General features: G+C 43.7%; 1 protein-coding gene and 1 long non-coding RNA gene across 5 annotated transcripts in view; one reads left to right on the plus strand and one right to left on the minus strand.

Moving 5' to 3' along the window:
* RNASEH2B (ribonuclease H2 subunit B) overlaps window positions 1–2491 on the minus strand; it is an 85771-nt gene extending 83280 nt beyond the window's left edge. For 2 of the 4 annotated variants that reach the window (XR_003754034.2, XM_029048455.1), the window contains exon 1: window positions 2312–2490. Coding sequence is in view for 3 of the 4 variants with exons in the window: in XM_029048455.1 (XP_028904288.1) it covers window positions 2312–2375 (64 nt within the window). In the remaining variant the exon portion in view is untranslated. Of the gene's footprint in view, window positions 1–2311 lie in introns of all 4 variants that reach the window. The other 2 variants (XM_029048453.1, XM_029048454.2) reach the window with 2 other exon arrangements.
* A 3549-nt stretch (window positions 2492–6040) lies between these two features.
* LOC114805913 lies at window positions 6041–22940 on the plus strand. Its single transcript, XR_003754035.2, has 5 exons — window positions 6041–6721; window positions 16821–16893; window positions 17662–17800; window positions 20625–20745; window positions 21942–22940. It is a non-coding gene; the product is annotated as an uncharacterized LOC114805913 (long non-coding RNA).
* The last annotated feature ends 348 nt before the right edge of the window (window positions 22941–23288 follow it).

Here is a 23288-nt window from a genome sequence, read left to right on the forward strand (position 1 = left end):
ACCAATTCCACTCTCACTGTGACATCACTGGAAATGAAATGCATATTTTGTTCTTGGGGCACTTGATCTTTCCATGAAGAAATGATGCAACTTCAAGTGCCTGTCTGCAAAATTAGGCGCAACCAATTATATAAGTGTTCGGCAAACATGTCTAGCCTAACATGTTGAGATTTATTAGAATCACTTTCTCCTGGTGTTGTTGATGCAGACTCATTCAAAATAGTTCAATGAAGGGCTTGAAGAAGAGGAATAGGCAAAGAAAAGGAAGAAGAATGGTCTCTAAAGGAACAGGATTCTGAGAGAAAATGTACAAATATATATATAAAAAAAATTTAAAATTATATATGTATATTGGGGAGGGGTGCCTCAGAAAGTTAAGATGCGCATGGAATAATAAACACTTCCCCTCCTCATCCTGACTCTCACAACAAATCCTCGCCACAAACACAGTATTTGAACTAAAGTTGAGAAACAAGGCCTAGGGGAAAGGGCTCTGGGCTGGGAGTTGGCCAGGAGACGTGGATCTCAGCTGTGACCTCAGACAAGTCACTTTATTGTAGGCCTCAATTTCCTCGTCCATGAAATGGGGATTAAATACCTAGACTCCCTCCGGCTTCGCTCTCCTCCATGCAGGAGAGGAGCTGTACCTGACCTGATTGTCTTGTTTCTAGTAGAGTGATGGTCACATAGTCAATCAAATTTACTGAGCGTTTACTGTGTGCAGAGCACTGTACTAAGCACTTGGGAGAGTACAATATAATAATAATTATGACATTTGTTTAGCACTTACTATGTGTGAGGCACTGAAAGCGGCGCTGGGGTGGGGATACCAAAAAATGGGGTTGGACACAGTCCCTGTCCCACGAAGGTCTCACAATCTCAATCCCCACTTTACCGATGAGGTCACAGAGACCCAGAGAAGTGAAATGACTTGCCCAAGGTCACACAGCAGAGCTGGAATCAAAACCTATGACCTTCTTACTCCAAGGCCCGTGCTCTATCCACTGTGCTATACTGCTGCACAATATATCAGACTACATCCCCTGCCCACGAAGAGCTCAAAGCCTAGAGGGGGAGACAGACATTAAATAATTAAATAGAGAAGTGGCGTGACTCAGTGGAACGAGCCTGGGCTTGGGAGTCAGAGGTCACGGGTTCGAATCCCAGCTCTGCCACTTGTCAGCTGAGTGACTGTGGGCAAGTCACTTCACTGGACCTCAGTTCCCTCAACTGTAAAATGGGGGTGGAGACTGTGAGCCTCACGTGGGACAACCTGATGACCCTCTATCTATCCCAGTGCTTAGAACAGTGTTCTGCACATAAGAAGCGCTTAATACCAACATTATTATTATTCTCTGTCCCTGTGATATCTGTAAAATGGGGATGAAGACTGTGAGCTTCACATGGGACAACCTGATGACCCCGTATCTCCCCCAGCGCTTAGAACAGTGCTCTGCACATGGGAAGTGCTTAACAAATACCAACATTATTATTCTCTGTGCCTCAGTGGCCTCATCTGTAAAATGGGGATGAAGACTATGAGCCTCACGTGGGACAACCTGATGACCCTGTATCTATCCCAGCGCTTGTAACAGTGCTCTGCACATAGGAAGTGCTTAACAAATATCATTATTATAAATAACGGATTTGTACATAAGCGTTGTGGGCCTGGGGGGCGGGGGGGGGTGAATAAAGGGAGCAAGGCAGAGGGAGTGGAAGGAGAGGAAAGGAAGGCTTAGTCAGGGAAGGCTTCATGGAGGAGATGGGCCTTCAATCATAATAATAATGTTGGTATTTAAGCACTTACCATGTGCAGAGCACTGTTCTAAACGCTGGGGGAGATACAGGGTAACGAGGTTGTCCCACGTGAGGCTCACAGTTAATCCCCATTTGACAGATGAGGTCACTGAGGCCCAGAGAAGCGAAGTGACTTGCCCACAGTCCCACAGCTGACAAGGGGCAGGGCCGGGATTCGAACCCAGGCTCGAATAAGGCTGGGCCGGGGGGTGGGGGGTACAAATCGTCTAATTGTCCCTGACTTCGGCCAACAACGGGCGGGGGAGTGAGCAGGGCGCCCCTCTAGACTGGCGGCCGGTGGAGGGCGGAGAACGTGCCCGCCGGTGCTTAGTACAGTGCTCCGCACACAGTGGACGCTGAGGCAACCGCACGGAATGCTGGGGGGAGGGGGAGGGGGCGGCTTCGGGCGGGCGGCGCGCGAGACCCGAGCGGGGCTCGAGACCCCGGGCGCGCGCGCTGCTCGCTCCCCGTCCGGTCCTGGGGGCGGCGACGGGGCCCTGAGTGCGAGCTTTACCTGGCGCAACGAGCACCCACTGGGCGCTGCGAGGCTGGGCGGGCCGTTTCTTGGGAGAGAGCATAATAACCACCACCACCTCCTTTCTCTTCAGAAAGACGCGCGGAAAACGTCAGGCCCGGGCTCCGAGCGACGCCCGAACGAAGCCCCGAAAATGGCGGGAGACGGGACCATTCCGAGGCAGCCTGCCAGCGGGGGAGGGGAGGCGAGGCGGGACGCTCCATTAGAGGCCAGACGGGCTGGGGCGGGGGGGGAGGGGGTGACGGGCCCCATCCGAATTCGCCCCATTTTCTAAAACCTGATCACTGGGGAGAAAGTCAGGAGATGGCGTCCACTGCACGACGTCGTCCTCAAAAAGAACGATAAAGGAAGAGAGCGGCGCTGTTCCCCCCTGCACACCCCCTCCCCCCTCCAGAAAGTGGTAGGGTCTGAGCAGGGCGGCGGGGGCCGCCGCGCTCCGATTATCCGGAGCCTGAGGTGAGCGGCCACTCGATCGACGTCCCTCCCCGGACCCTGACGGGGAAAAGGCAGCGCCTTTAGCCCTGCTCTTTACGCGCCTTCGTTACTGTTGGCGGACTTTTTCGTTTCCTCATGGAGGGAATGACATCCCGAGCAACTCTCCTTTCCACCCACTTGTCCGCTCTGTGACTTGGGGCGGGTCACTGGCCTTCACTTCTCGGTGCCTCAGTTCCCTCATCTGTAAAATGGGGATTAACTGTGCGCCTCACGTGGGACAACCTGATGACCCGATCTCTCCCCCAGCGCTTAGAACAGTGCTCTGCACATAGGAAGCGCTTAACAAATACCAACTTTTTTTTTTTTTCCTCTGCCCCTCAGTTACCCCATCTGTAAAATGGGGATTGAGACCGTGAGCCCCATGGGGGAGAGGCCTGGGTCCACTCCGATGGGCCTCAATCCACCCCAGCGGTTAGGACAGTCCTTGGCACATATCAAGCGCTTAACAGCTACCAGAATTAGTATTTTTGGAGCCCTTCCTCTGGCACAGCAGTGGTATTTATTGAACACTAACTATGTGCAGAACACAGTAGTAATAATCATAATGTTGGTATTTGTTAAGCACTTCCTAGGTGCAGAGCACTGTTCTAAGCGCTGGGGGAGATACAGGGTCATCAGGTTGTCCCACGGGAGGCTCAGAGTTAATCCCCATTTGACAGATGAGGTAACTGAGGCACAGAGAAGGTAAGCGACTTGCCCACAGTCAGACAGCTGACAAGTGGCAGAGTTGGGATTCGAACCCATGACCTCTGACTCCCAAGGCCGGGGTCTTTCCACTGAGCCACGCTGTTTTTCTAAAATAATAATGTTGGTATTTGTTAAGCGCTTACTATGTGCAGAGCACTGTTCTACAATAGTATTTATGGAGCCCTTGCTCTGGCAGAGCAGTGGTATTTATTGAACACTTACTATGTGCAGAACACAGTAATAATAATCATAATGTTGGTATTTGTTAAGCGCTTACTATGTGCAGAGCACTGTTCTAAGTGCTGGGGGAGACACAGGGTAATCAGGTTGTCCCACGTGAGGCTCACAGTTAATCCTCATTTTACAGATGAGGTAACTGAGGCACAGAGAAGGTAAGTGACTTGCCCACAGTCACACAGCTGACAAAGTGGCAGAGCTGAGATTCGAACCCATGACCTCTGACTCCCAAGCCCAGGGTTTTATGATCTTAGGCCTCAAGGATCAGATCTAAAATCAATTAAGTGTAAATCTACTGGTTTTTTACCCTTGTTATGTGGTGGTCCTAAAACTTTACTTTAAAGAAAAGTAGTGGAGCTCAGGTCAGATTATTTGGGAGTACATTTAATGTTGGTATTTGTTAAGCGTTGATACGAAACTATGCCCTCTGACTCCCAAGCCTGTGCTCTTTCCACTGAGCCAACTGCTTCCCGTGCTTGAATACTACACGCTGCTTGAATACTAAATAAAATTAAATTAAGGTGGCAGCTCTTACCAGGCAGACTCCACAGCTCATATGGTGGCGCCTCATACCTGAATCCCAGCAGCCGGGAGTCTTCACCCCATAGTCTTTCCACTCCTTCAGATGGCCTCAAGTGGTCCTCAGCTGAATCTGGGGTGATGGGGACCTCTGGTCCTAAAGGAAATATACCTGCTGTGTGTCCCTAAATGATAACGGACTTTTCTACTGTACAGATTCCTCATGTCACACACGTCTCCCAGTCTAAGAGGGACACAGAGCAGGGATCATAACCCCATTTTACAGAGAAGAAAACTGAAGCCCAAAGAGTTTAAGGGACTTTCTCAGGGTCACACAGCATATCATTGGCAGAACTGGGATTAGAACACAGACTCTCATACCCCTTCTCTTTTCCACTAGATCACACAACTTAAATCTGCTTTACTGTTTGCTCCTACTTTGTCAATTTTCCTTTTAATTTAAATGGGTCCTTTTCATACTTGAATCTGCCTGAATTGAATCTTGTTTTGCTGCTATTTTTATTACACTGAGCTTCTAATTCCTTCACATAAATTTGCCAAAATCCACCAGAATGTCTTCAGGTTTTCTTCTGTGTTTTTACCTTTTAAAATGTTAGGTTTTATCTTTACCTATTTGCCTTTGGCATTTGCTATGGGGACTGTTTCCTATCTTAATCAGTTCCATTTTCTTTCAAAAAAGAAAGCAAGATAAGGAACTTAAGCAATGCCTAAAGTAGTCTAAATGCCCTAAAATAATTTTGGTGAGTTTCTAAATGAAGCATCACCCTTGCAGTTGCATTTGCTCCCTTTATCACCAATGCCAAATAAAGTATTTATTTATTTTGATACCTGTCTTCCCCTATAGACTATAAACTTCTTGTGGGCAGGGAATGTATCTACCAACTGTGTTATACTGTACTCTCCCAAGCCCTTAGTACAGTGCTCTGCACAAGAGAAGCACTAAATAAATATGATTGATTCATTGGGTGTGGCTCCTCCTGTTAAACTGTCCTAATCCTGAGATAGTCACCTCTTACTCTATTGATTTTTCTCTGTTTCAGCCCTTCCATGTCACCTAGGCACCTCAGGAATATATATGAGGTTTGCTAAGGAAGGTGATTTATGTGGAATGTAGGTTCTGGACCCCAGGTCAGTGAGGAGAGGACAGGTGGTGGAGGGCCTGGAAGCCAGGGATGGAGTGTTTTGTTTTTTTTCAGAAAGCAATTAGGAACTATTGGAGTGGTTTGAGGAGGGGAGTTAAATGGGCTTAGCAATACTTGATGAAAATTATTTTGGCAGCTGAACTCTAGTGAGGCAAGAGAGAGGAAAATTGGGGTGATTGTAGCTGATAATTTATCCAGGCTATAGAGAGGTGTTACTTCAATTATTATTGGGATTAGCTTCCTTTAACATTACACCTGGGGCTTGGAGAAATTTGCACATGGGACAAGGATGGGGAGGAACAATGTGTCCTAGTGGATTCAGCATGGACCTGAGAGTCAGAAGGACCTGGGTTGAAATCCCAGCTCCACCACTTGTCTGCTGTATGATCTTGGACAAGTCAATTCACTTCTCTGGGCCTCAATTCCCTCATCTGCAAAATGGGGATTAGGACTGTGTGCCCCATGTGGGACATTGACTCAGTCCAACCAGATGGGCTTGTATCTGCCCCAACACTTAGTACAGTGCCTGGCACATTGTAGGCGCTTAACAAATACAAAAGAAAAATGCCCACAGATAGGGCAATTTATGGTACCTCCTCATGCACACACGCAACCTTTCCTCAGACACACACTCCTTTCCTCTACATTCACCACTAGCAACAGCCTCTGTTGCCTGAAATTTACATCCATGTACAAGCAGCTCCACTACTAGGTGTGGATGCCCCAGAATTGCAGCTTCAAAGACACTTGCCCCACCTGCCAAACTCCTGGAGAGTCTGTGATTAATGTCATTGTTCCAGAAGAGGGAGCAAAAAGCATATGAATGAAATCTGTGGATGACAGTAAGGAGATGCTACAAATGCTACTTGGGACAGAAATTCATACAAATTAAGTCCAATGAGATTGTTTTAAAAATGTGTGCAGGAAGTACCAAAATGAGATTTAACTTGGAAAATGCAACCTGATACTGTTGAGGAAAATTCACTGTGAACAGAGAGAGTTAATAGGTGGGAGAATCTTGGAAAAGAGGTGCCAGAGCATTTCAGAGTTGATCATGGTAAACGAGTTAGCTGTTCATAACAAAATAGGGAAGAAAAGACATCTATCGCTAAGAACTGGCCTAAACAGCAAGAAGCCAGCTAGGTCAAAGTTCACCAAGGTGTTATTCATCTCCACATATCTCCAGGATGCTATATTCAATGTGAGATACTTCCTTCCAAACTTGGAAATTGCACAAAGAAGAATCAAAGAAATGCAGAGTTGGATTTAGGAGGAAACATTAAAGGTGGTAAGTACATGTTTCTTGGCAAGAGATGGATTTAAAGAGTGCGGAACATCCTGACGGCATTAACACCACAGAGGACGATGGATTACTTAGGATGGAATTGGAGGCAAACAGAGTAGAGGAACAAAAATCAGGTAAATCTAAAAATTCATATCTTCCTGTTCCATTCATGGACTTTCTATACTTTTCAAATGGTACTGGAAGTGTTCAGTGTTGAGGGACCTTGGGAAAGTCATTTAACTTCTCCAAGCCTCAGTTTCTCCCTATGTAAAATGAGGATTCAATCTCTGTTCTCCCTCCTACTTAAACGGTGAGCCCCAAGTGGGACAGGGATTTAGTACAACCTGATTATTGTGTGTATACTCAGTGTTTAGATGAGTGCTTGACAAATAGTAAGCCCTTAACAAATACCTCAATTACTATTATTATAATAGGAATATTAATAATAAAGCATGGAAGAGAATGAGGAATTATTGTTCTTGAATGTTCAAAGAAACTCCCATGCCCAGCTAGGAGCTGGTTGGGTTTTGTTTTTTTCATTGTTTTTTAAATAAAACCTTTGCGAAATGTGATTCTAAATTTTGCCACTTCCCCTCATCCCTCCTGTCCCCAAATACAGTAGTTTTAGAAGCAGAGAAAAATGAGTTGCTGGGTCTGGAGATTTTCTTCATGACTCCCAGAGGTTCTTGATAGAAATGCCTCCTGGAGAAATACTGATTTTGATCAGTAACCTCTCTGGAGTGAAAGCACCATCTCTTGAAACCATTTGATTTACATTGGCTAGAAGACCAGAAGAGTTGATGGTATAATAGACCAATTAGACCTTTTCTCTCTCTCCAAATTGAACTGCAGATCTATTTGCTGTTTCTTGTGGTATACTGGAGTCCACATTTAGTTTATTTCTGTGTTTTAATCATCATCATGAAACTGCATGCCCTAGTGGAAAGAACACGGGCCTGGTAGTCAGAAGACCTGAGTGCTAATCCTGCTTCCACTACATGTCTGCTTTGTGACTTTAGGCAAGTCATTTAAACTTCTCTGTGCATTACTGAACCCCACAGCACTTAGGTACATATAAATTATATATTATGAATTATTTAATGTTTGTTTTCCCCTCTAGACTATACGTTTTTGTGGGCAAGGAATGTGGCTGACAACTGTATTATACTATACTCTCCTAAGTGCTTAGTACAGTGGTCTGCACATAGTAAGCACTCAAATACTATTGATGATGGTGATGTAAAACTGTGGGTGCAATGCCTGCTCTCCCTTCTACTTAGGCTATGAGCTCCAGGTGGGATAAGGACTATGTCCAAACTGAATATCTTGTATCTGTCCCAACACTTAATACAGTTCTTGGCACATAGTAAGTGCTTTAAAAATAACACAATTATTATTATGAAATAATATTTAACATTTAAGATCCAAAGTCAGAACTTCCTGTCTTTACCCAATTAATAGAAGACTGAATCTTCCAGACCACTTCCAGTCCCAGCCTTCACTGCAGGCTGAAGATAATTTATTTAAACATGTGGTTGCATTTTCACCATAATTAGGTACTTAATGATGTACCAAAAACATAGCTAATTTATTTGCATAGGAAAGTAACCATGATTTATTCAAAAGATGGCAGTTTGTGATGTGATGGTTTCAATTTCCTCCTAATCTAATTGTTGAGGCCTCTACCTTTTGGGGCACATACACGGAGCAGTGGAAAAGGGAAGGAAGGAAGAATGCAGAAAAAGGAAGGAGGGAAAGAAGTGGCCAAAGAAAAATAGATACATTTGAACTTCAGGAAAAAGGGACTGCTACATACTCATGAGCTACCAACTGCTCCAGGTGGTTGATTAGAGAGTTACTAGTTTACTTGCTTAAACAATTAACAATTCATGTCAGGCTGCTGAAAATAGAGCAGAAAATCATTCTGGCCTCATTCCCAGAGAGGGCAAGTTGCTACAATGGTCTATGTGGGCTGGTAAATGTTTTGTGTTCTGTACATGTCTGGTTTCATTCAGTCCTTTAGAATTTGCTATGTCACGAAACTGAGCTACGTGCCTCTGACAAAAATAAATCCACTTGCCCCGACCCGGAGAACTTTCCCTTCGCCAACAGAGGGGGACCCAGATTGTATAAGCCTATTGAGGCCCATGCTTGGCTAGGCTGGAGTCCAGGATTTTGCTATGGGTGGAATTACACAGTGGAGAATCCTGGTCCCAAAGCGGAAGTGGGAGACGAGGACCAAACCTGCTCTCACCTGTCCCTCTTCCAGGGAGGTTCTTGTTTTGGGGGACTGAGCCTCAGGCCCGGGCCAGTAGAAATGAGTCTGCTCAGCCATCCATCTATCCCTGCCTTCCTGGCCCACCCCCCACTCATATTCTAACAGCGGCAGCATATTCCAGTTGGCATTAGTGAGGCAACTCATGGCCAACTGTGGCTCAAGTGAGTCAGTGACCGGCCCTGGCCTGTGTGCAAGCAAGCAGCTGGGATTCTTCAGTCATGTCCTGCTGAGAACAGTCAGAAAACTTGCACAAAAATCTCAACTGTGAGCCCCATGTGGGACAGGGACTGTTTGTGATCTAATTAACTTGTACCTACCCCAGCACTTAGAATGGCATTTGACACATAGTAAGCGCCTAACAAATACCATAAAAAAACTGTCCAAGTTCACAAGTGAGAACAATTTGAGAATGCTTACATTATTGAAATATGCGGTAATTGGAGAAGAAATTGTAGTCATGAACTTTTCTGATTTTAATGGGCCATTATTAGTGTCTTCAAACCAAAGAACAACTCTACTACTGCTGGCAAGCCTAGGGATATCATCAGTGGCGTCGCAAAATAACTATAGGACTGTGGAGGTTTCTCTGGGGATGGGATGGATGCCAGTAGGGAAAGCATAACAAATACCATTTTTAAAAAAAGTGGTTAAGTGCTTACTATGTGCCAGGTGCTGTACTAAGCATGGAGGTTACTACAAGACAATCAGGTTGATCACAGTCTGTGTCTCACATGGAACTCACAGTCTCAATTCTCATTTTACAGGTGAAATAACAGGCACAGAGAAGTTAAATGACTTGCCCAAGGTCACAGCACACAAGTAGCAGAGCTGGACTTAGAACTCAGGTCCTCTGACTCCCAGGCCCGTGCTCTTTCCACTAGGCCACATTGTTTCACTTGACCTCTTTTTTTGCTTTGATGGAACCTCCCAGTTCTTAGTTATTAAGATTTGTAGTAGGTCCATTCCTTGTTAGAAAAGGGCCTAGCTCCAGTTATTAGCTGGTACCTTTATAAATAATTGTTGGATCTGTTAGTACAAGATGACCAGGTCTCTCACAGTCCCTATCCCACATGGAGCTCACAGTCTTGGGGGAGGTAGAACAGGTATTGAACCCCCATTTGACAGATGAGGAAACTGTGGTTGAGAAAAGTTAAGGAACTTGCCCAAGGTCATACAGCAGGTAAATGGCAGAGTTGGGATTAGAGCCCCAAATCTCTCGACTCCTGGGCTGTGGCTCTTCAAACAATGGAGTGTATTGAGCACTTACCTTGTGTAGGGCACTGTACTGAGCACTTGGGAGAGTACTTAGAGAAGCAGCGTGGCTCAGTGGAAAGAGCCTGGGCTTTGGAGTCAGAGGTCATGGGTTCGCATCCCGGCTCTGCCACTTGTCAGCTGTGTGACTGTGGGCAAGTCACTTAACTTCTTTGTGCCTCAGTTACCTCATCTGTAAAATGGGATTAAGACTGTGAGCCCCACGTGGGACAACCTGATTCCCCTGTGTCTACCCCAGCGCTTAGAACAGTGCTCTGCACATAGTAAGCGCTTAACAAATGCCAACATTATTATTATTATTACTATTGACACAAAAGAAATACAACTTACTGTTGCACATATCAGTAGGTTCTTTAACTGGACAGGTAGAAAAATCAGTAGAAGATGAGTTTAAATAAATTAATGGATGAGAGACTCAAGATGGGTTATTACATGGAAAAGCTGGGGATAGGGGCCTGCAGGGAACTCTTAAAGTTGCTAGAAGCTTCTAGAGGGGTCTAGTTAGGTTCATGGGCAGTAGTTCCCTATGTTCTGAGCGGGAAAAGTTGCGGATATTAGAAAGTACACCTTGTCAGAGAGGAAAACCCTGCACCAGCATACGCCACTAGGTACATTGTCAGAGACACATTAGTGGGTTGGATGGACCACTAATCTAACCTATTATGGCATTACTTATGTTCTGATATAGACCTAAGTAATGCTGTTCACTGGCCTTTAAAAACACTTCCCAGATTCACAGAGTAGGGCCTCACCTACTCTTAGGAAAACAAAGGGGAACATGGCCTAGTGGAAAGAGCATGGGACTGGGAGGCCCAGCTCTGCCAGTGACTTGCTGAGTGGAGCCTGGGCGAGTCATTCAATCAATCAATCAGCTGTATTTACTGAGTGCTTACTGGGGGCAGAAAACCGTAGTAAGAACTTGGGAGAGTACAATACCACAGAGTTGGTAGAACTGGGGATCTCACTTTCCTCACCTGGAAACTCGGGTGAATAAAGCCCAAGAGTCCCATGTGGGACTAAGCCTGACATCATAATCTTGTATTTTCCCCAGCAATTAACATATAGTAGGCACTTAATAAAAGCCATAATCCTTTAAGTTAAAAAATTGCTTCGAGGTGCTGGGAATGCAAATCACCAGGAAAAAAATTAAAATTAGTTTTAATGATGCTCTCAAATTGTAATGCCAAGGTTTCTATTACCATTTCCTACATTTGCAGTACTATGTGTTGTGTGTTAGGCATACTCAGGCCCACATTTCAGAGATGTCCACATCAGCACACACAGTTGCTGGGTTTTGCTCTAAAGTTACCCCTCAAAGAAATATACCACCATCTCACTGCATGTGACCAAAAATGATGGATGTGGAGTCTGTCTTCTCCAGGAAAACGTAAGCTCCCTGTGGGCAAGGAACTTGTCACTTTTTTTTTTATTCTGCCCAAATGCTCAATACACTGCACTGCTCCCAATGAATGCTCAATAAATACTCTGACTTTCAGAGTTATGCTCTATCCAGATGGGCCATGAGGTTGGAAGAATAGTCCCTGATTTCACTGTTGTGTTCTGGCCCAACCAAGTGAATTCTGCTTGGCCTTCTTCCACTTACAACACTTCTTCGTGGAACCACTAAGAATGCAAAACAGGGAGTCCCAATACTCTCTCCCTTTTAGGAGCTGTCCACAACAGAGCCAGTGGAAAGGAGAGTCAATGCAATTTATTCTAACTCCCTACTGGCATAGATTCCTTCTGAGGTTGGGAAAGAGGGATGACAGGGGAGACCACATTCCTCTCTGCAATTAGGGCATGTTTGATAGCCATACAACAACAGCCCTCTCCCATTCCACAGTGGAGAGAGAATATGTGCAGTAGGGAAGCATATTGGATGGATGGACAGATGGGAACAGCTAGCAATCATCTTGTTGGGATATATATATATATATATATATATATGTCAAACAAAAGAAACGGGCAAGAACAGGTACAAATCAGTATATGGAGCACTTGTGAAACTTTCCATAGGTCTGATTTAATTTAATAGTACATCTGCAAGCCTAAACTAATAACTCAGAGGGGGAAACATAGCTCAAAAGGGCTAGAGATAAGACCAGGTCTCCAGTCCTGATTTAAAGAGTGAGGAAGTGGCAGCAACTTTATCCTCTCCAGGCAGAAACTTTCAAGATGTTTGTAAATGGCTGAGGCAGCAGATGTTCATTTTTGGCACTACCCAGAAACTGGGGAGAGAAGCAGGCCAGCGTCAGCTGACCTTTACCGGGCTTAGTGATGACCAGAGCAGAGAGAGCTTGAACTAAGATTATGGAAAGCTTTTTCTTTTTTACAGATTATTAAAACCATGTGTGATTGCCTGTTTCAGAATGGAAAAAGGAAACTGCTGTTGCTTTCATAATGGAGGAAATCACACACTAGAGTAAAGCCACTAGCTAGCTTTACAGGACAGACAACAACATAATTACTACTACTGCTAATGATAATTATAAATTATAATAATAGTATTTGTGAAGCACTTACTAGGTGCCAAGCAGTAGTGGAGATACAATGGTCAGGTCAGGCAGAGTCACTGTCTCTCACAGGGCTCACACTATAAGTGGGAGGGAAAATGAGTATTTAATCCCCATTTTACTGATGAAGAAACTAAGTTAACAGACTTAGTCACACAGCAGGCAAGAGCCAGAGCCAGGATTACAGCTAGGCCTCCTGACTCACGATCCTGTGTTCTTCCCACTAGGCCACACTGATTCTCCTTGTAAGGGAGGAAGGCACTGTGGGGAAGAGGGGAAAATCAGGAGCCCATTTGGGATTGCACCTCTATAAAGAATTGGCTTTAAAGTGCACCCCCTCTTACCTTACCTTGCTGATTTCCTACTTCAAACTAGCCCAAACGCTTCACTCCTTCAACACCAGCCTACTCACCGTACCTCTATCTTGTCTATTTCACTGCTGACCCCTTGCCCAAGCCCTCCTTCTAGCCTGGAACTCCCTCCCCCTTCATATCCAATGGATGATCACTATTCCCACCTTCAAAGCCTTATTAAAATCACAGCACCTCCAAAAGGCCTTCCCCAATTAAGCCCTCATTTCCCCTACTTCCTCTTCCTCCCGTGTTGCCTGTTCATTTGGATCTGTCCCCTTTAAGCACATGATATCTACTGCACCCTCAGCCCCACAGCATTCATGTACAATTTATGTCCGTCTCCCTTCCCAGACTGGAAGTTCCTGGTGGGCAGGGAACATGTCTACCAACTCTTGTTCTCTCCCAAGTGCTTAGAGCAGTGCTCTGCACACAGTGAACCCTCAATAAATGCCATTGATTCACTCACCTCTGATTTTGAACAAATCTTTCTAAAACTATTTCCAGGATTGCATTCCCCAACCCCTGCTGACCACTTAGCCGCTAGGGACTTCACCAGGCCTGCTTGTTCCAAATATTGATACCACCCACTTGCTACAACTAGGATCTCCCACTGATGCCAGCCATCACCCATTAACTGCAGCTAATCAGTGTGATCAGGATGACCACAGGGAATCCTGCCAAAAACTGTGCAAGGGAGAGGGAAGACTGGAAACAGTGTTGCCACTTCATTATGCTACTGAACCAATTTGCTAAATACCGAGGATGGATTCCTCTAAAATATCACAACCAAAGAATGAAAGGACTCAGACAACCACTCATTGGATGCTTCTCTCTTGTTTTTTAGATTTGATCATTGTGGTAGCTTTAGAGCTATCGATATTTTCTTCCATGGGCATTTTTACCTGATGTAATCTGAATTCCATCTCCTAATTCATTAAAAAAATTAGGATTAAATTAAAAAATTTAAACAACCACAGAAGCCATACATAAAATACCCAATGGGCTGTACTAAGAGCATGGGAAGTACAAAACCAAGTGACCCTTTCTCCACCCATGAGGGGCTTACACTCTAATGGGGGAGACATGTAAAAATAGTTACACATGGAAGACTCTAGCAGAGCAGTGTTTTTACTTCTGCCTTTTGGTTTAATGATCTCCCCAAATTGTTTGCTCTTAAAAGAGATGCCCCATTCCTGAAAGTTGTTTACTGTACTACTGTGGTGAAGTACTGTTGTGTCCCAGTAGTCCCAACTTTGCTTCATTACCTGGGGTTCACTGTATCTTTAAAACTTTTCTTCTGGCCTCATCTCATGCCTTTTAGCCAGAGAAACTGATGCAAAGAGCCATACTTTGAAGTTAGCCTTGTTTGTGTTCCCGACATGCCATTTAATGCTGAGGATGGTTCATAGGTACTGCTCAAGAAGTCAGTGGCAGGTGAAACACTTTGTATAGATAAAAGATAATCAGATCATAGTGCCTGTCTCACACAGGGCTCATGGTATAAGAGGTGGGGATAGTTAGTACCTTATCCCTATTTTACAAATGAGGAAACTGAGCCACAGGGACAATAAACTGACTTGCCCCACCGCAGGCTGGCGTAAAGCAAGGACTACTAGAACCCGGGTGTCCCGACACACAGTCCTCTGTTTTTTCTTCTAAGCCATGCTAGGTTCAGGTCTTGTAGTCATGGACAAGGTTGGAGCACTCACTATGCCCAGCGCTTAGAACAGTGCCTGGCACATAATAAGCACTTAACAAATACCATCATCATTATTCTGAAGAACTTGAGTTTGCTATTGGGTTCTGTCGTCATCAATCACCCAATTAATGATATTTATTGAGTGCTTACTGTGAGCGGAGCACTGAACAATGTACTCGGGAAAGTATAACAGTATTGGTAGATGTGATCCCTGATCACAAGGAACTTCTATCATCCTCCAAGATGACACGCTGACCTTCTTGATTTCGTTTTCCCCTGGAGGCCATGCATTTCCAATTCCCTCAGGACTAAATAAACACCCTGGTTGTAAATTAGGACCCTTTGGAAGTTTCATTTACTCTCTCAGCTCTCCAGAGCAAGATTCAGGACCCAGAAACTGGAATTTACGGCCTGTGCGGCCTGAAGTGATATGGTTATTGACTAGTGGCCTGAAAGAGTTATTGCAGCTTCTGAAGTTGCTGAACTCAGAACTAGGGAAAAGCTCAGTCACCGGGGAGTTTGGCTTGACATTCGGCTCATTAGTCTGAAAAACCAGAAGGGTCAACAGAACTATAAGGTGGGTTATGAAGTGTTGTGTCTTCACTCATGAGGGAGAAGAGACCAATTACACCCTATGAGCTGTAAGAAAACAAAATCGGGGGCTCCTCAGAGCGGATCCCTCGCAGGTCCGAGGAACTTGTTCATTATAGCACCAATCACCATAATGCTTTTAGAGTTTAAACAGAGGTGGTGAGAGATCAGTGCTGTTAAAGCGCATGTAATTCCTCTATTTTTAGTTCAAACAAAAGGCACAGATAGAATACTGAATCAAAACCTCTAAACAGATGAAGAACTAGTCTTTCCTCTAAACCTTATCAAGAACATCATACTAAAGATGAAGAATTGGCAGTGAAGCATCCCTGGGATTGGAGTTGGGAAGAAACCAAACAGATTAAAAGAGAGATTTTAAAATTGATTTAAAATGTGAAAGAGAGGTATTAAACCTAAAGACTTCAGGACTTATTCCATAGCTTTGGCAATGATTGGTTGAAAAGTCTATAGTTTGAAACAGACTCTTTATCATCTGCCTTTTGGATGAAAACAGTCCCAGGCATGTTTTCATTTATTTAGAAGCTGGCCTCGAGCCAAAGAAAGATTAAAAATATGAGTAAGAGATGGTGCAATGGTTCTGGCTGAATAGTTAAACACTAAGGTTGAAGGGGGCTCTAAAAGTTGAATTTATGTTCAGATTATTTGGAATATATGTACAGTTTTTTTGGAAGGCTGCAAAGTGGGGCAGGAGAAGAAGGAAGGAAGGCTTTTCCACATTATGCTTAACACGGGTGGTGTAAAAAATAATGAGCTTGCCTCTCTATTTTGAAGAGTTTATAAGTTCATCTCTGGGTGATTGCAGTGGGGAAAACTTTTATAAACTCACCCAGGTCATCACTTGGTTCCCATTTATTAGGTCTCTTTACCACACCAAAACACGTATTTAGACATACAACCTTCAAAATTTGGATGAATGGAAACTGTACACAGATAAAGCATGACACTTAAAAGGTGTATTGGATGATTGCTCATCCTGGATGGAGACAAGGGGTCTTCAGACTTTTGGAAACTGTGAAATTCTTTGGCGTTAATGCCACCAGGCCCCTATCCACTGTTGGAATAAGAGCTGGAAGGATTGGAGGGGAGCTGGATTATACAAAACTACCATTTACCCCATTTCTCATAAAATACCCAAGTTCCCACTCAAATCCTGCGGGGAGATGGGAGATGAAGAACCCTTCTGAAAACAAGTGTGAACTTGTTACGGTTGCTTCCCATAAGTTTTTTGGGGTTTTTTTTTTTTGCCTTTTACCCCTGATAACTAAGATTCCCTGAATAGGAGTTACTTAAGGATTATCTATGTCGTTAAGACTTCATAGTTTGCAAAACCCAGATTTTGGATGTAAGTCCTGCCCCTCTGCTGAAAACCAAACAGGAACTGTTCCTGGAAGAAGGTTGGCGGGATCCAAAAGTCAACTGTGGACCATGGTCAACAAAGATTGCGGAAGGTAAACGGTGTCTCCTGTGACATCCCCTTGGGTTGCTTGTCTAAAGTGATGCTAAGGCCTGTAGAATCCCCAGAACCTGAGATCCCTATGGCTTCCTCTAAGATATGAGAAGCAAGCAGCGTGCCTAGTGGATAGAGCCCAGGCCTGGGTGTCAGAGGACCTGAGTTCTAATTTGAGCTTTGCCACTTGTCTGTTGTGTGACCTTGGGCAAGCCACTTAACTTCTCTGTGCCTCAGTTACCTTGTTTGTAAAATGGGGATTAAGACGGTAAGCCCCATGTGGGACATGGACTGTGTCCAACCTGATTAGCTTGGATCTACCCCAGCAATTAGTACAGTGCCTGGCCCACAGTAAGTGCTTAACAAAAACCACAAAAAAAAGATAAGGTTGAGTTTGGGATGAGGGATAAATTAAGTACTAGGGTTAAAAATTAGGACAAGGATTAAGGCAAATATAGAGATGAGAATGTGATCTGTATCTGAAATGTTATCAACATTTGGGAGGCTTCCTGATCTAGCAGAAAGGAAATGGGACTAGAAGTCAGGAGACCCAAGTTGTAGTCCTGGTTGTGCCTCTGGCCTGCTGGGTGACTTGGGACTAGTCACTTGGCTTTTCTGCCCTTCATTTTCCTCATCTGTAAAATGGGGATAAGCCAACTGCTCTCCTTACTTCTTATCAGAGTGAACAGTGCTTGGCCCACGCTAAGTGTCTAACAAATATCATAATTAAATTAAATTTGATCCTCAAGCCATCATCTTTTTTTTGCAGGCAGATAATCGGTTATGCTTGAAAGGGGCCCGTTTATGAAACAGCTCCAGTGGTGTCCGTCAGCTCCAATAGGTGATGGGTAGCAGGGTCCACCTTTAAGATCAGAGAAACAGGAATGAAGAGACTAATCCCTTCCAAGGTAACTCACTGACTCAGCTAAAGCTGGGAGCAAGCTGAGGTTTCCTGGCTCTCATTCCAGGCTTTGATCCACTAAGCTGTTCAGGAAATAATTTGGTTGCCATCAAACAGCCTACATCCAATATTACTCCTTATTCTTGAATTCTGACTCCACACTTCATGATCTATGAAATTTTTCTTCTTTTGGGTCACATTTTATATTGAGATGAATGGGAAAGTTCAGCAGACATTCATATTTGACCATTTAGTGCAGCCAACTGTGTTGTAAAAGGCTACATCTATGCATCAGCCCATTACTCACCTCACTTTTTTCTCTTCTTTGCAGCCCTTTGTAATCCCTTGGAAGTGCATTGCAGGGTACTTCTAGGTTCAAGGGGAGCCTCTTACATATATACCAGTCACACACCCCAATGAAATCTACTGGGGCCCAAAGTACAAGGAGCCTGGCCACAATGGGACGTTGATGGTGGACGTTGGTGGCTCCAGCACTAGAAATAAGTCTTCCTTCTCCCACCAGATCCCAGCTCTAGTTCCTCATCTCTCTTCCTTCCTGTTCCTCCTCTCCTCTTTTCTCCATTTCCTATCTCTCACTCTTTTATCCCCTTCTCAGTCTTTTCCCCCTCCACCTTGCTCCTTTCCCTCTCCCCTTTCCTCTATTTTCTCTTTTACCTGCCTCACTCTTCCACTTTCATCCTTTCTCTTTTGCTTTCTCTTAGACTCTCTGTTCCTCACCCCCCAACACTTCTGCACCTTCTGGCTCCCATCCCTCTAAGCCATAATCCCCCCACACCCAACCTCGGCCAGAACCCGAAGGCCAAACGAGGATGGGCTTTGTCCTTCTCCAGTCGAGAAAGACAAAGGTGGAGAGGGCATACGATTGAAATTTACAAAGCCATGAAGAGGGAGGATGGGAGTGTACAGAAAATCGCTGCTCACTTTATCCTACAACAGTACGATGTTAGAGCCCCCACTGAATCTTGAAGCTAGTAACCCCTAAACTAATGGAGAAAAGCACTTTACACACAGCAGGGTGTAGATACGTAGCCTCAGTTACCACAGGAAGCCTTGGAGGAACAAAAATACCATTAGGATTAAGAAGGGTTTGGATGGATTCATTGACAAGTGATCCACAATGGTTTACTGTATAGAAAGCTAAGGAAGCTGAATGGCAGATACACAACCACCAGGAAGGCTGACAAGGAGGGCAACCAACATCGTTCACACACACATATGCAGGCGTACACACACACACACACACACACACACACACTAAGAAGAACCACAACCACTGCTTGGAGATATTGAGTAGTTAAACCGTTCTTACCGGAAAGAACTATTCTTTATCTCAGATATGTCTACCTCATCCACGTACTTCTTTCTCAGTGTGCTCTGCACACAGTAAACACTCAATACCATTGCTTGATTGATTAATACTCTCACTTCTACAAAACCTTAAAATCAAAGGATTATCATCATCCACTGAAAAATCCTCAAATATAGATCTTTCGTTTCCAAAATATTTATTTCCCTACAAAACAGTAAATAAGGGAAAAAAGTTAATTTCTCCGTGGGAAAATGAGAAATGAGCTAAGGAATGAACAGGGGATATGAAAACAAGAATATTAATAATAACTGTGGTATTTGCTAAGGGCTTACTCTGTGCAAGGCACCGTACCAAGCACTGGAGGAGATATGAGATAATCACATCAAGATAATCAGGGCAAAGACCCTGTCCTACAAAGGCTCAGAGTCCAAGGGGAAGTGAGAACAGGTATTTTAATCCCCATTTTACAGATGAGGAAACCGATGCTAGGAGATGTTAACTTGGCCAAGATCATAGAGCAAGCAAGTGGCAAAGATGGGTTTAGAACCTAAATCCTCTCACTCTCAGGCCTGAGCTCTTTCCACTAGGCCACTCTGCTTTTCAGGAAAAAAAAGAAAAGGAAGCAGCGGGGAAAAAAAAAAACAAGCAGAGAAGAGGAGAAATAGCATGGCCTGAAAGAGCACGGGACTGGAAGTCAGAAGGACCTGGGTTCTAATCCCAGTTCACCACTTGTCTGCAGTGTGGCCTTGGGGATGACACAACTTCCCTGTGCCTCAGTTATCTGTAAAATGGATATTAAGACTGTGAGCCCTTATGTGGGACATGGACCGTGTCCAACCTGATTAGCTTGTATCGACCCCAGCACTTAGTACAGTGCCTGGATCATAGAACGCACTTAACAAAGACCATAAAAAAATCAAACAAGCAAAAAGACAATAAAAACAAATCAAATGATATTATCCTTTCTGTTTCTTCTTTGCTAATGTTTATTCTATGAGCCACTGATATTTGGAAGTCACTGTGGGCAGGAAACATGTCTTCCAACTCTGTTGTACTCTTTCAAGCCCTTAGTAACATCCTCTGCACACAGTAAGCGCTCAACAAATAGCAGCAACTGACTGATCCTCACGGCTCTTGTTCCCACTAATCCTAGGGAGGCAGTGTAACCTAATGTAAAAATGAAATTTGGACTCTGGAAGCTTAGGTTCTAGCCTCAGCCTTGCCATTGGCCCTCTGTGTGGCCTTGGGCAAATCACTTAATCTTTTTGTGCCTCAGTTCCCTCATCAGAAAAATGGGAATAAAATATCAGCTCTCTCTACAAAATTGTGAGACCCATGCGGGACAGGGACTGTATCTAATGATCTTATATCTACTTCAGCCCTTGGCGTAGAGTAAGCGCTTAATATTACCAAAATGAAGGGGTGAGATTGGAACGATGACCTATTTTAATGGTCTCTGTTAGTACTAATCAGTTTCCTATTCTCTTCTATTGCTCTGCAGCTAAAATTTGGTCTCCTGGGCAGCTGAAGGGAAGGCCCAAACATGAGAAAAGATAATAAATAAATGTGACCAGAAATCATACAAAAGGCATAGAGGCTGAGAATGCTGGCCTACAACTGGGGTGAGTGAAAACTCAAAAACTCCATCTGGACAGGCCTTTGGGGACCTAGCAAAAAGGAGAGTTGCCGCCCTCTAATTCATGGTATAATTTTCACTTAAAATCACAAACTCAACAATGCATCTGGATGGGTGGGTTAAGCAGCAGGAACCTGGGCCTGACCCCACCCCTGCCATGTTAGTGGATGGGTGCCTTCTTTCCCCCTCCACCCTGAAGCTGATTAAGAGTGTTGGTGTTTCAGTGTACCAAAACAAAACAAACAAAAAAAAAGCTTTGAAAATCTGCCTTATGATTCTACAAATCTACCTTGCATGTCAAAGGAACGCTTGGCTGTGGCAAGATTGAATTGCTATGCACAAATAAAAGTGTGGTTTCCTGATAAGGAATATGGAATCCTGCCTACATGTCATTATAAGTCTGACTTGCAGGCTGGCTTTGTTACTGTGAATCTGGCACATACTGAACAATCTGATTCCTACTCCAAAGGAAAAAAAGTTAAATTTATGTTACACGTCTGTAAGGCATTTTAAAGTTAATCGGGCCCTTTGGGTCTAATTTAATTTGTATAAGATTGCTGTTGATGATTAGAATAGCTATTTAAGATTTTTGTTAACAGTCTGTTACATGGACTTAATGGAAAGATTCCAATAGCAGTCTGTTAGCTTTCCCCTGTCAAATTCAGGTTACAGAGCCTTCACAGATGTTGTAAATAGACATCAATACTAAAAGGGAATATAACACAAATTAAAATCATAAGTCTCCTCAAACTGCCAGCACTGAATTTTGGTTAAAAACATCTGTCACATAAAAGTAAACATTTAAAGTCATTATATTTATAACCATTATTTTTATTTTTCATATCTTTGGCATTTTAGCTTTTTTGGTTGTTGTTCACTTTATTTTTGTACTTCTCCTACATCACTGAATTTCCAACAAATATCACCCTGAAGGGCTTTGTCCCCAATGTGGTAGGGGATTTATAAGATTCTCGTAGAATTTCAAGTCAGCGGATCACCACAGACCTCATTCTCTAGAGAACTTAATGAATGTAATATACTTTGGTGACTAAGGCAGGTATCCACTTAGACACCTGCTCACTGAACTCCATTTAGGAAGCTGTTTCCCCATCAGTTCAATATGAGCTATTTGGAAAGAGAAGTCATGGATTGGTAATTTCAGCCCATTGCCTTCCTTTACAGATCTCAACAAGCCACAGTCAGGTCCCATGTGAAAAAATGGACAGAGCCACTGGATTTGTATGCTCTCATATGAATGCAGTATACTCTTGTATCACCAGCAATCTTTGCTACTACTGTTTCAAGAACATCCTCTTTTAAGTGAAACTTCTTTTTCCTTCTCCTCCCTGAATGTCATCTTCTTTTTTGTTTTGGCTTTTCCCTTCCCCTTTACTTCCTGCTTTCTGGAAAGAAGTCCTATCCTTTCTCCTGTTTTATCGTCTTTTTCTCTTTGCTTTGCATCTCTCCTACCCACCCCCCCTCCCCTTTTCCACTTTCCTTCCTCTCATTTCCTATTCCAAGAGAGAGATTTCTCAGAAAGAATGTTAAGTGCACTGTGCAGAACAGCTAAGCACACAAGCACCTGAGCCAAAAGCAACTGGACAGATTATCGTCTCCTCCACACAGCCCCCCAGCTCCACTGCACACAGTGGACTATTGATTTCACGTATGCACTAGATGTTGGTCTGCCTACGAAGATGGCAAAAGAATTTGGTTAGACAGCATTTTAGTTGCGAGCAAAGTTGGAAGTGGTGTTCTCTAAAAGACCAACATTTATTCTAACTGGATTTTTTCCCCCTCATATTGTGAGAAGTCATGATGGTGTAATAATTTTTTTAAAAAGATTAGCATAGCTGTTTTGAGAATTTACATGAAGAAAGTATTTGCTTAGGTGTGCTTCTGGTTGAGTCATTAGAAATCAATAATACTCTATGTGCTAAAATTCTGGAAAATGTCCCTTGCTGAGAGCATTATAAAAAGGATTCACTCTATAACTATTCCTTTAATGACATAAAAGAAACATTCTGCAGGCAGATTAGTATAAATCCCTTGTTTAAAGCACAATGAGCAATATTTATACCTCCAATCAGGTGGCTAACTCAAGTCAGGAACAAAATCAGATTTCTTTTTTTAAAACTGAGGAAGAGGATTTTCCACGGGTTCCCCCTAATAAATTCCACTTTGTTCATTACCATATTCCCTGACTGTTTCTTTCTCATCTGCACTACATAACTGATTCTGCCTCCTTTTTTCTTCATTCAAAAGTAAAGCCTTTCTCACCAAAGGGAAAATGTTCATTTTTACAGATGCTGAGACTCAAAATACAAAGTATCTGAAATTGTAAACGTTTTTCCCCCTGTGACCCATGTAACTCTATATACATGTTAATTACAATTTTTTGGTCAAACCTTTTACCCCCTTGAAATCCTGGACCTTCTGAAAGAATTTTCAAAAGCTAACCTTTCGCCTGTGAGCTGTGTCAGTAATGGTAAAAACACCTCCCCTCCATGTCTCTCACATTTTTCAATA

Source organism: Ornithorhynchus anatinus, chromosome 20, assembly GCF_004115215.2.
Source record: "Ornithorhynchus anatinus isolate Pmale09 chromosome 20, mOrnAna1.pri.v4, whole genome shotgun sequence".
NCBI lineage: Eukaryota > Metazoa > Chordata > Mammalia > Monotremata > Ornithorhynchidae > Ornithorhynchus > Ornithorhynchus anatinus.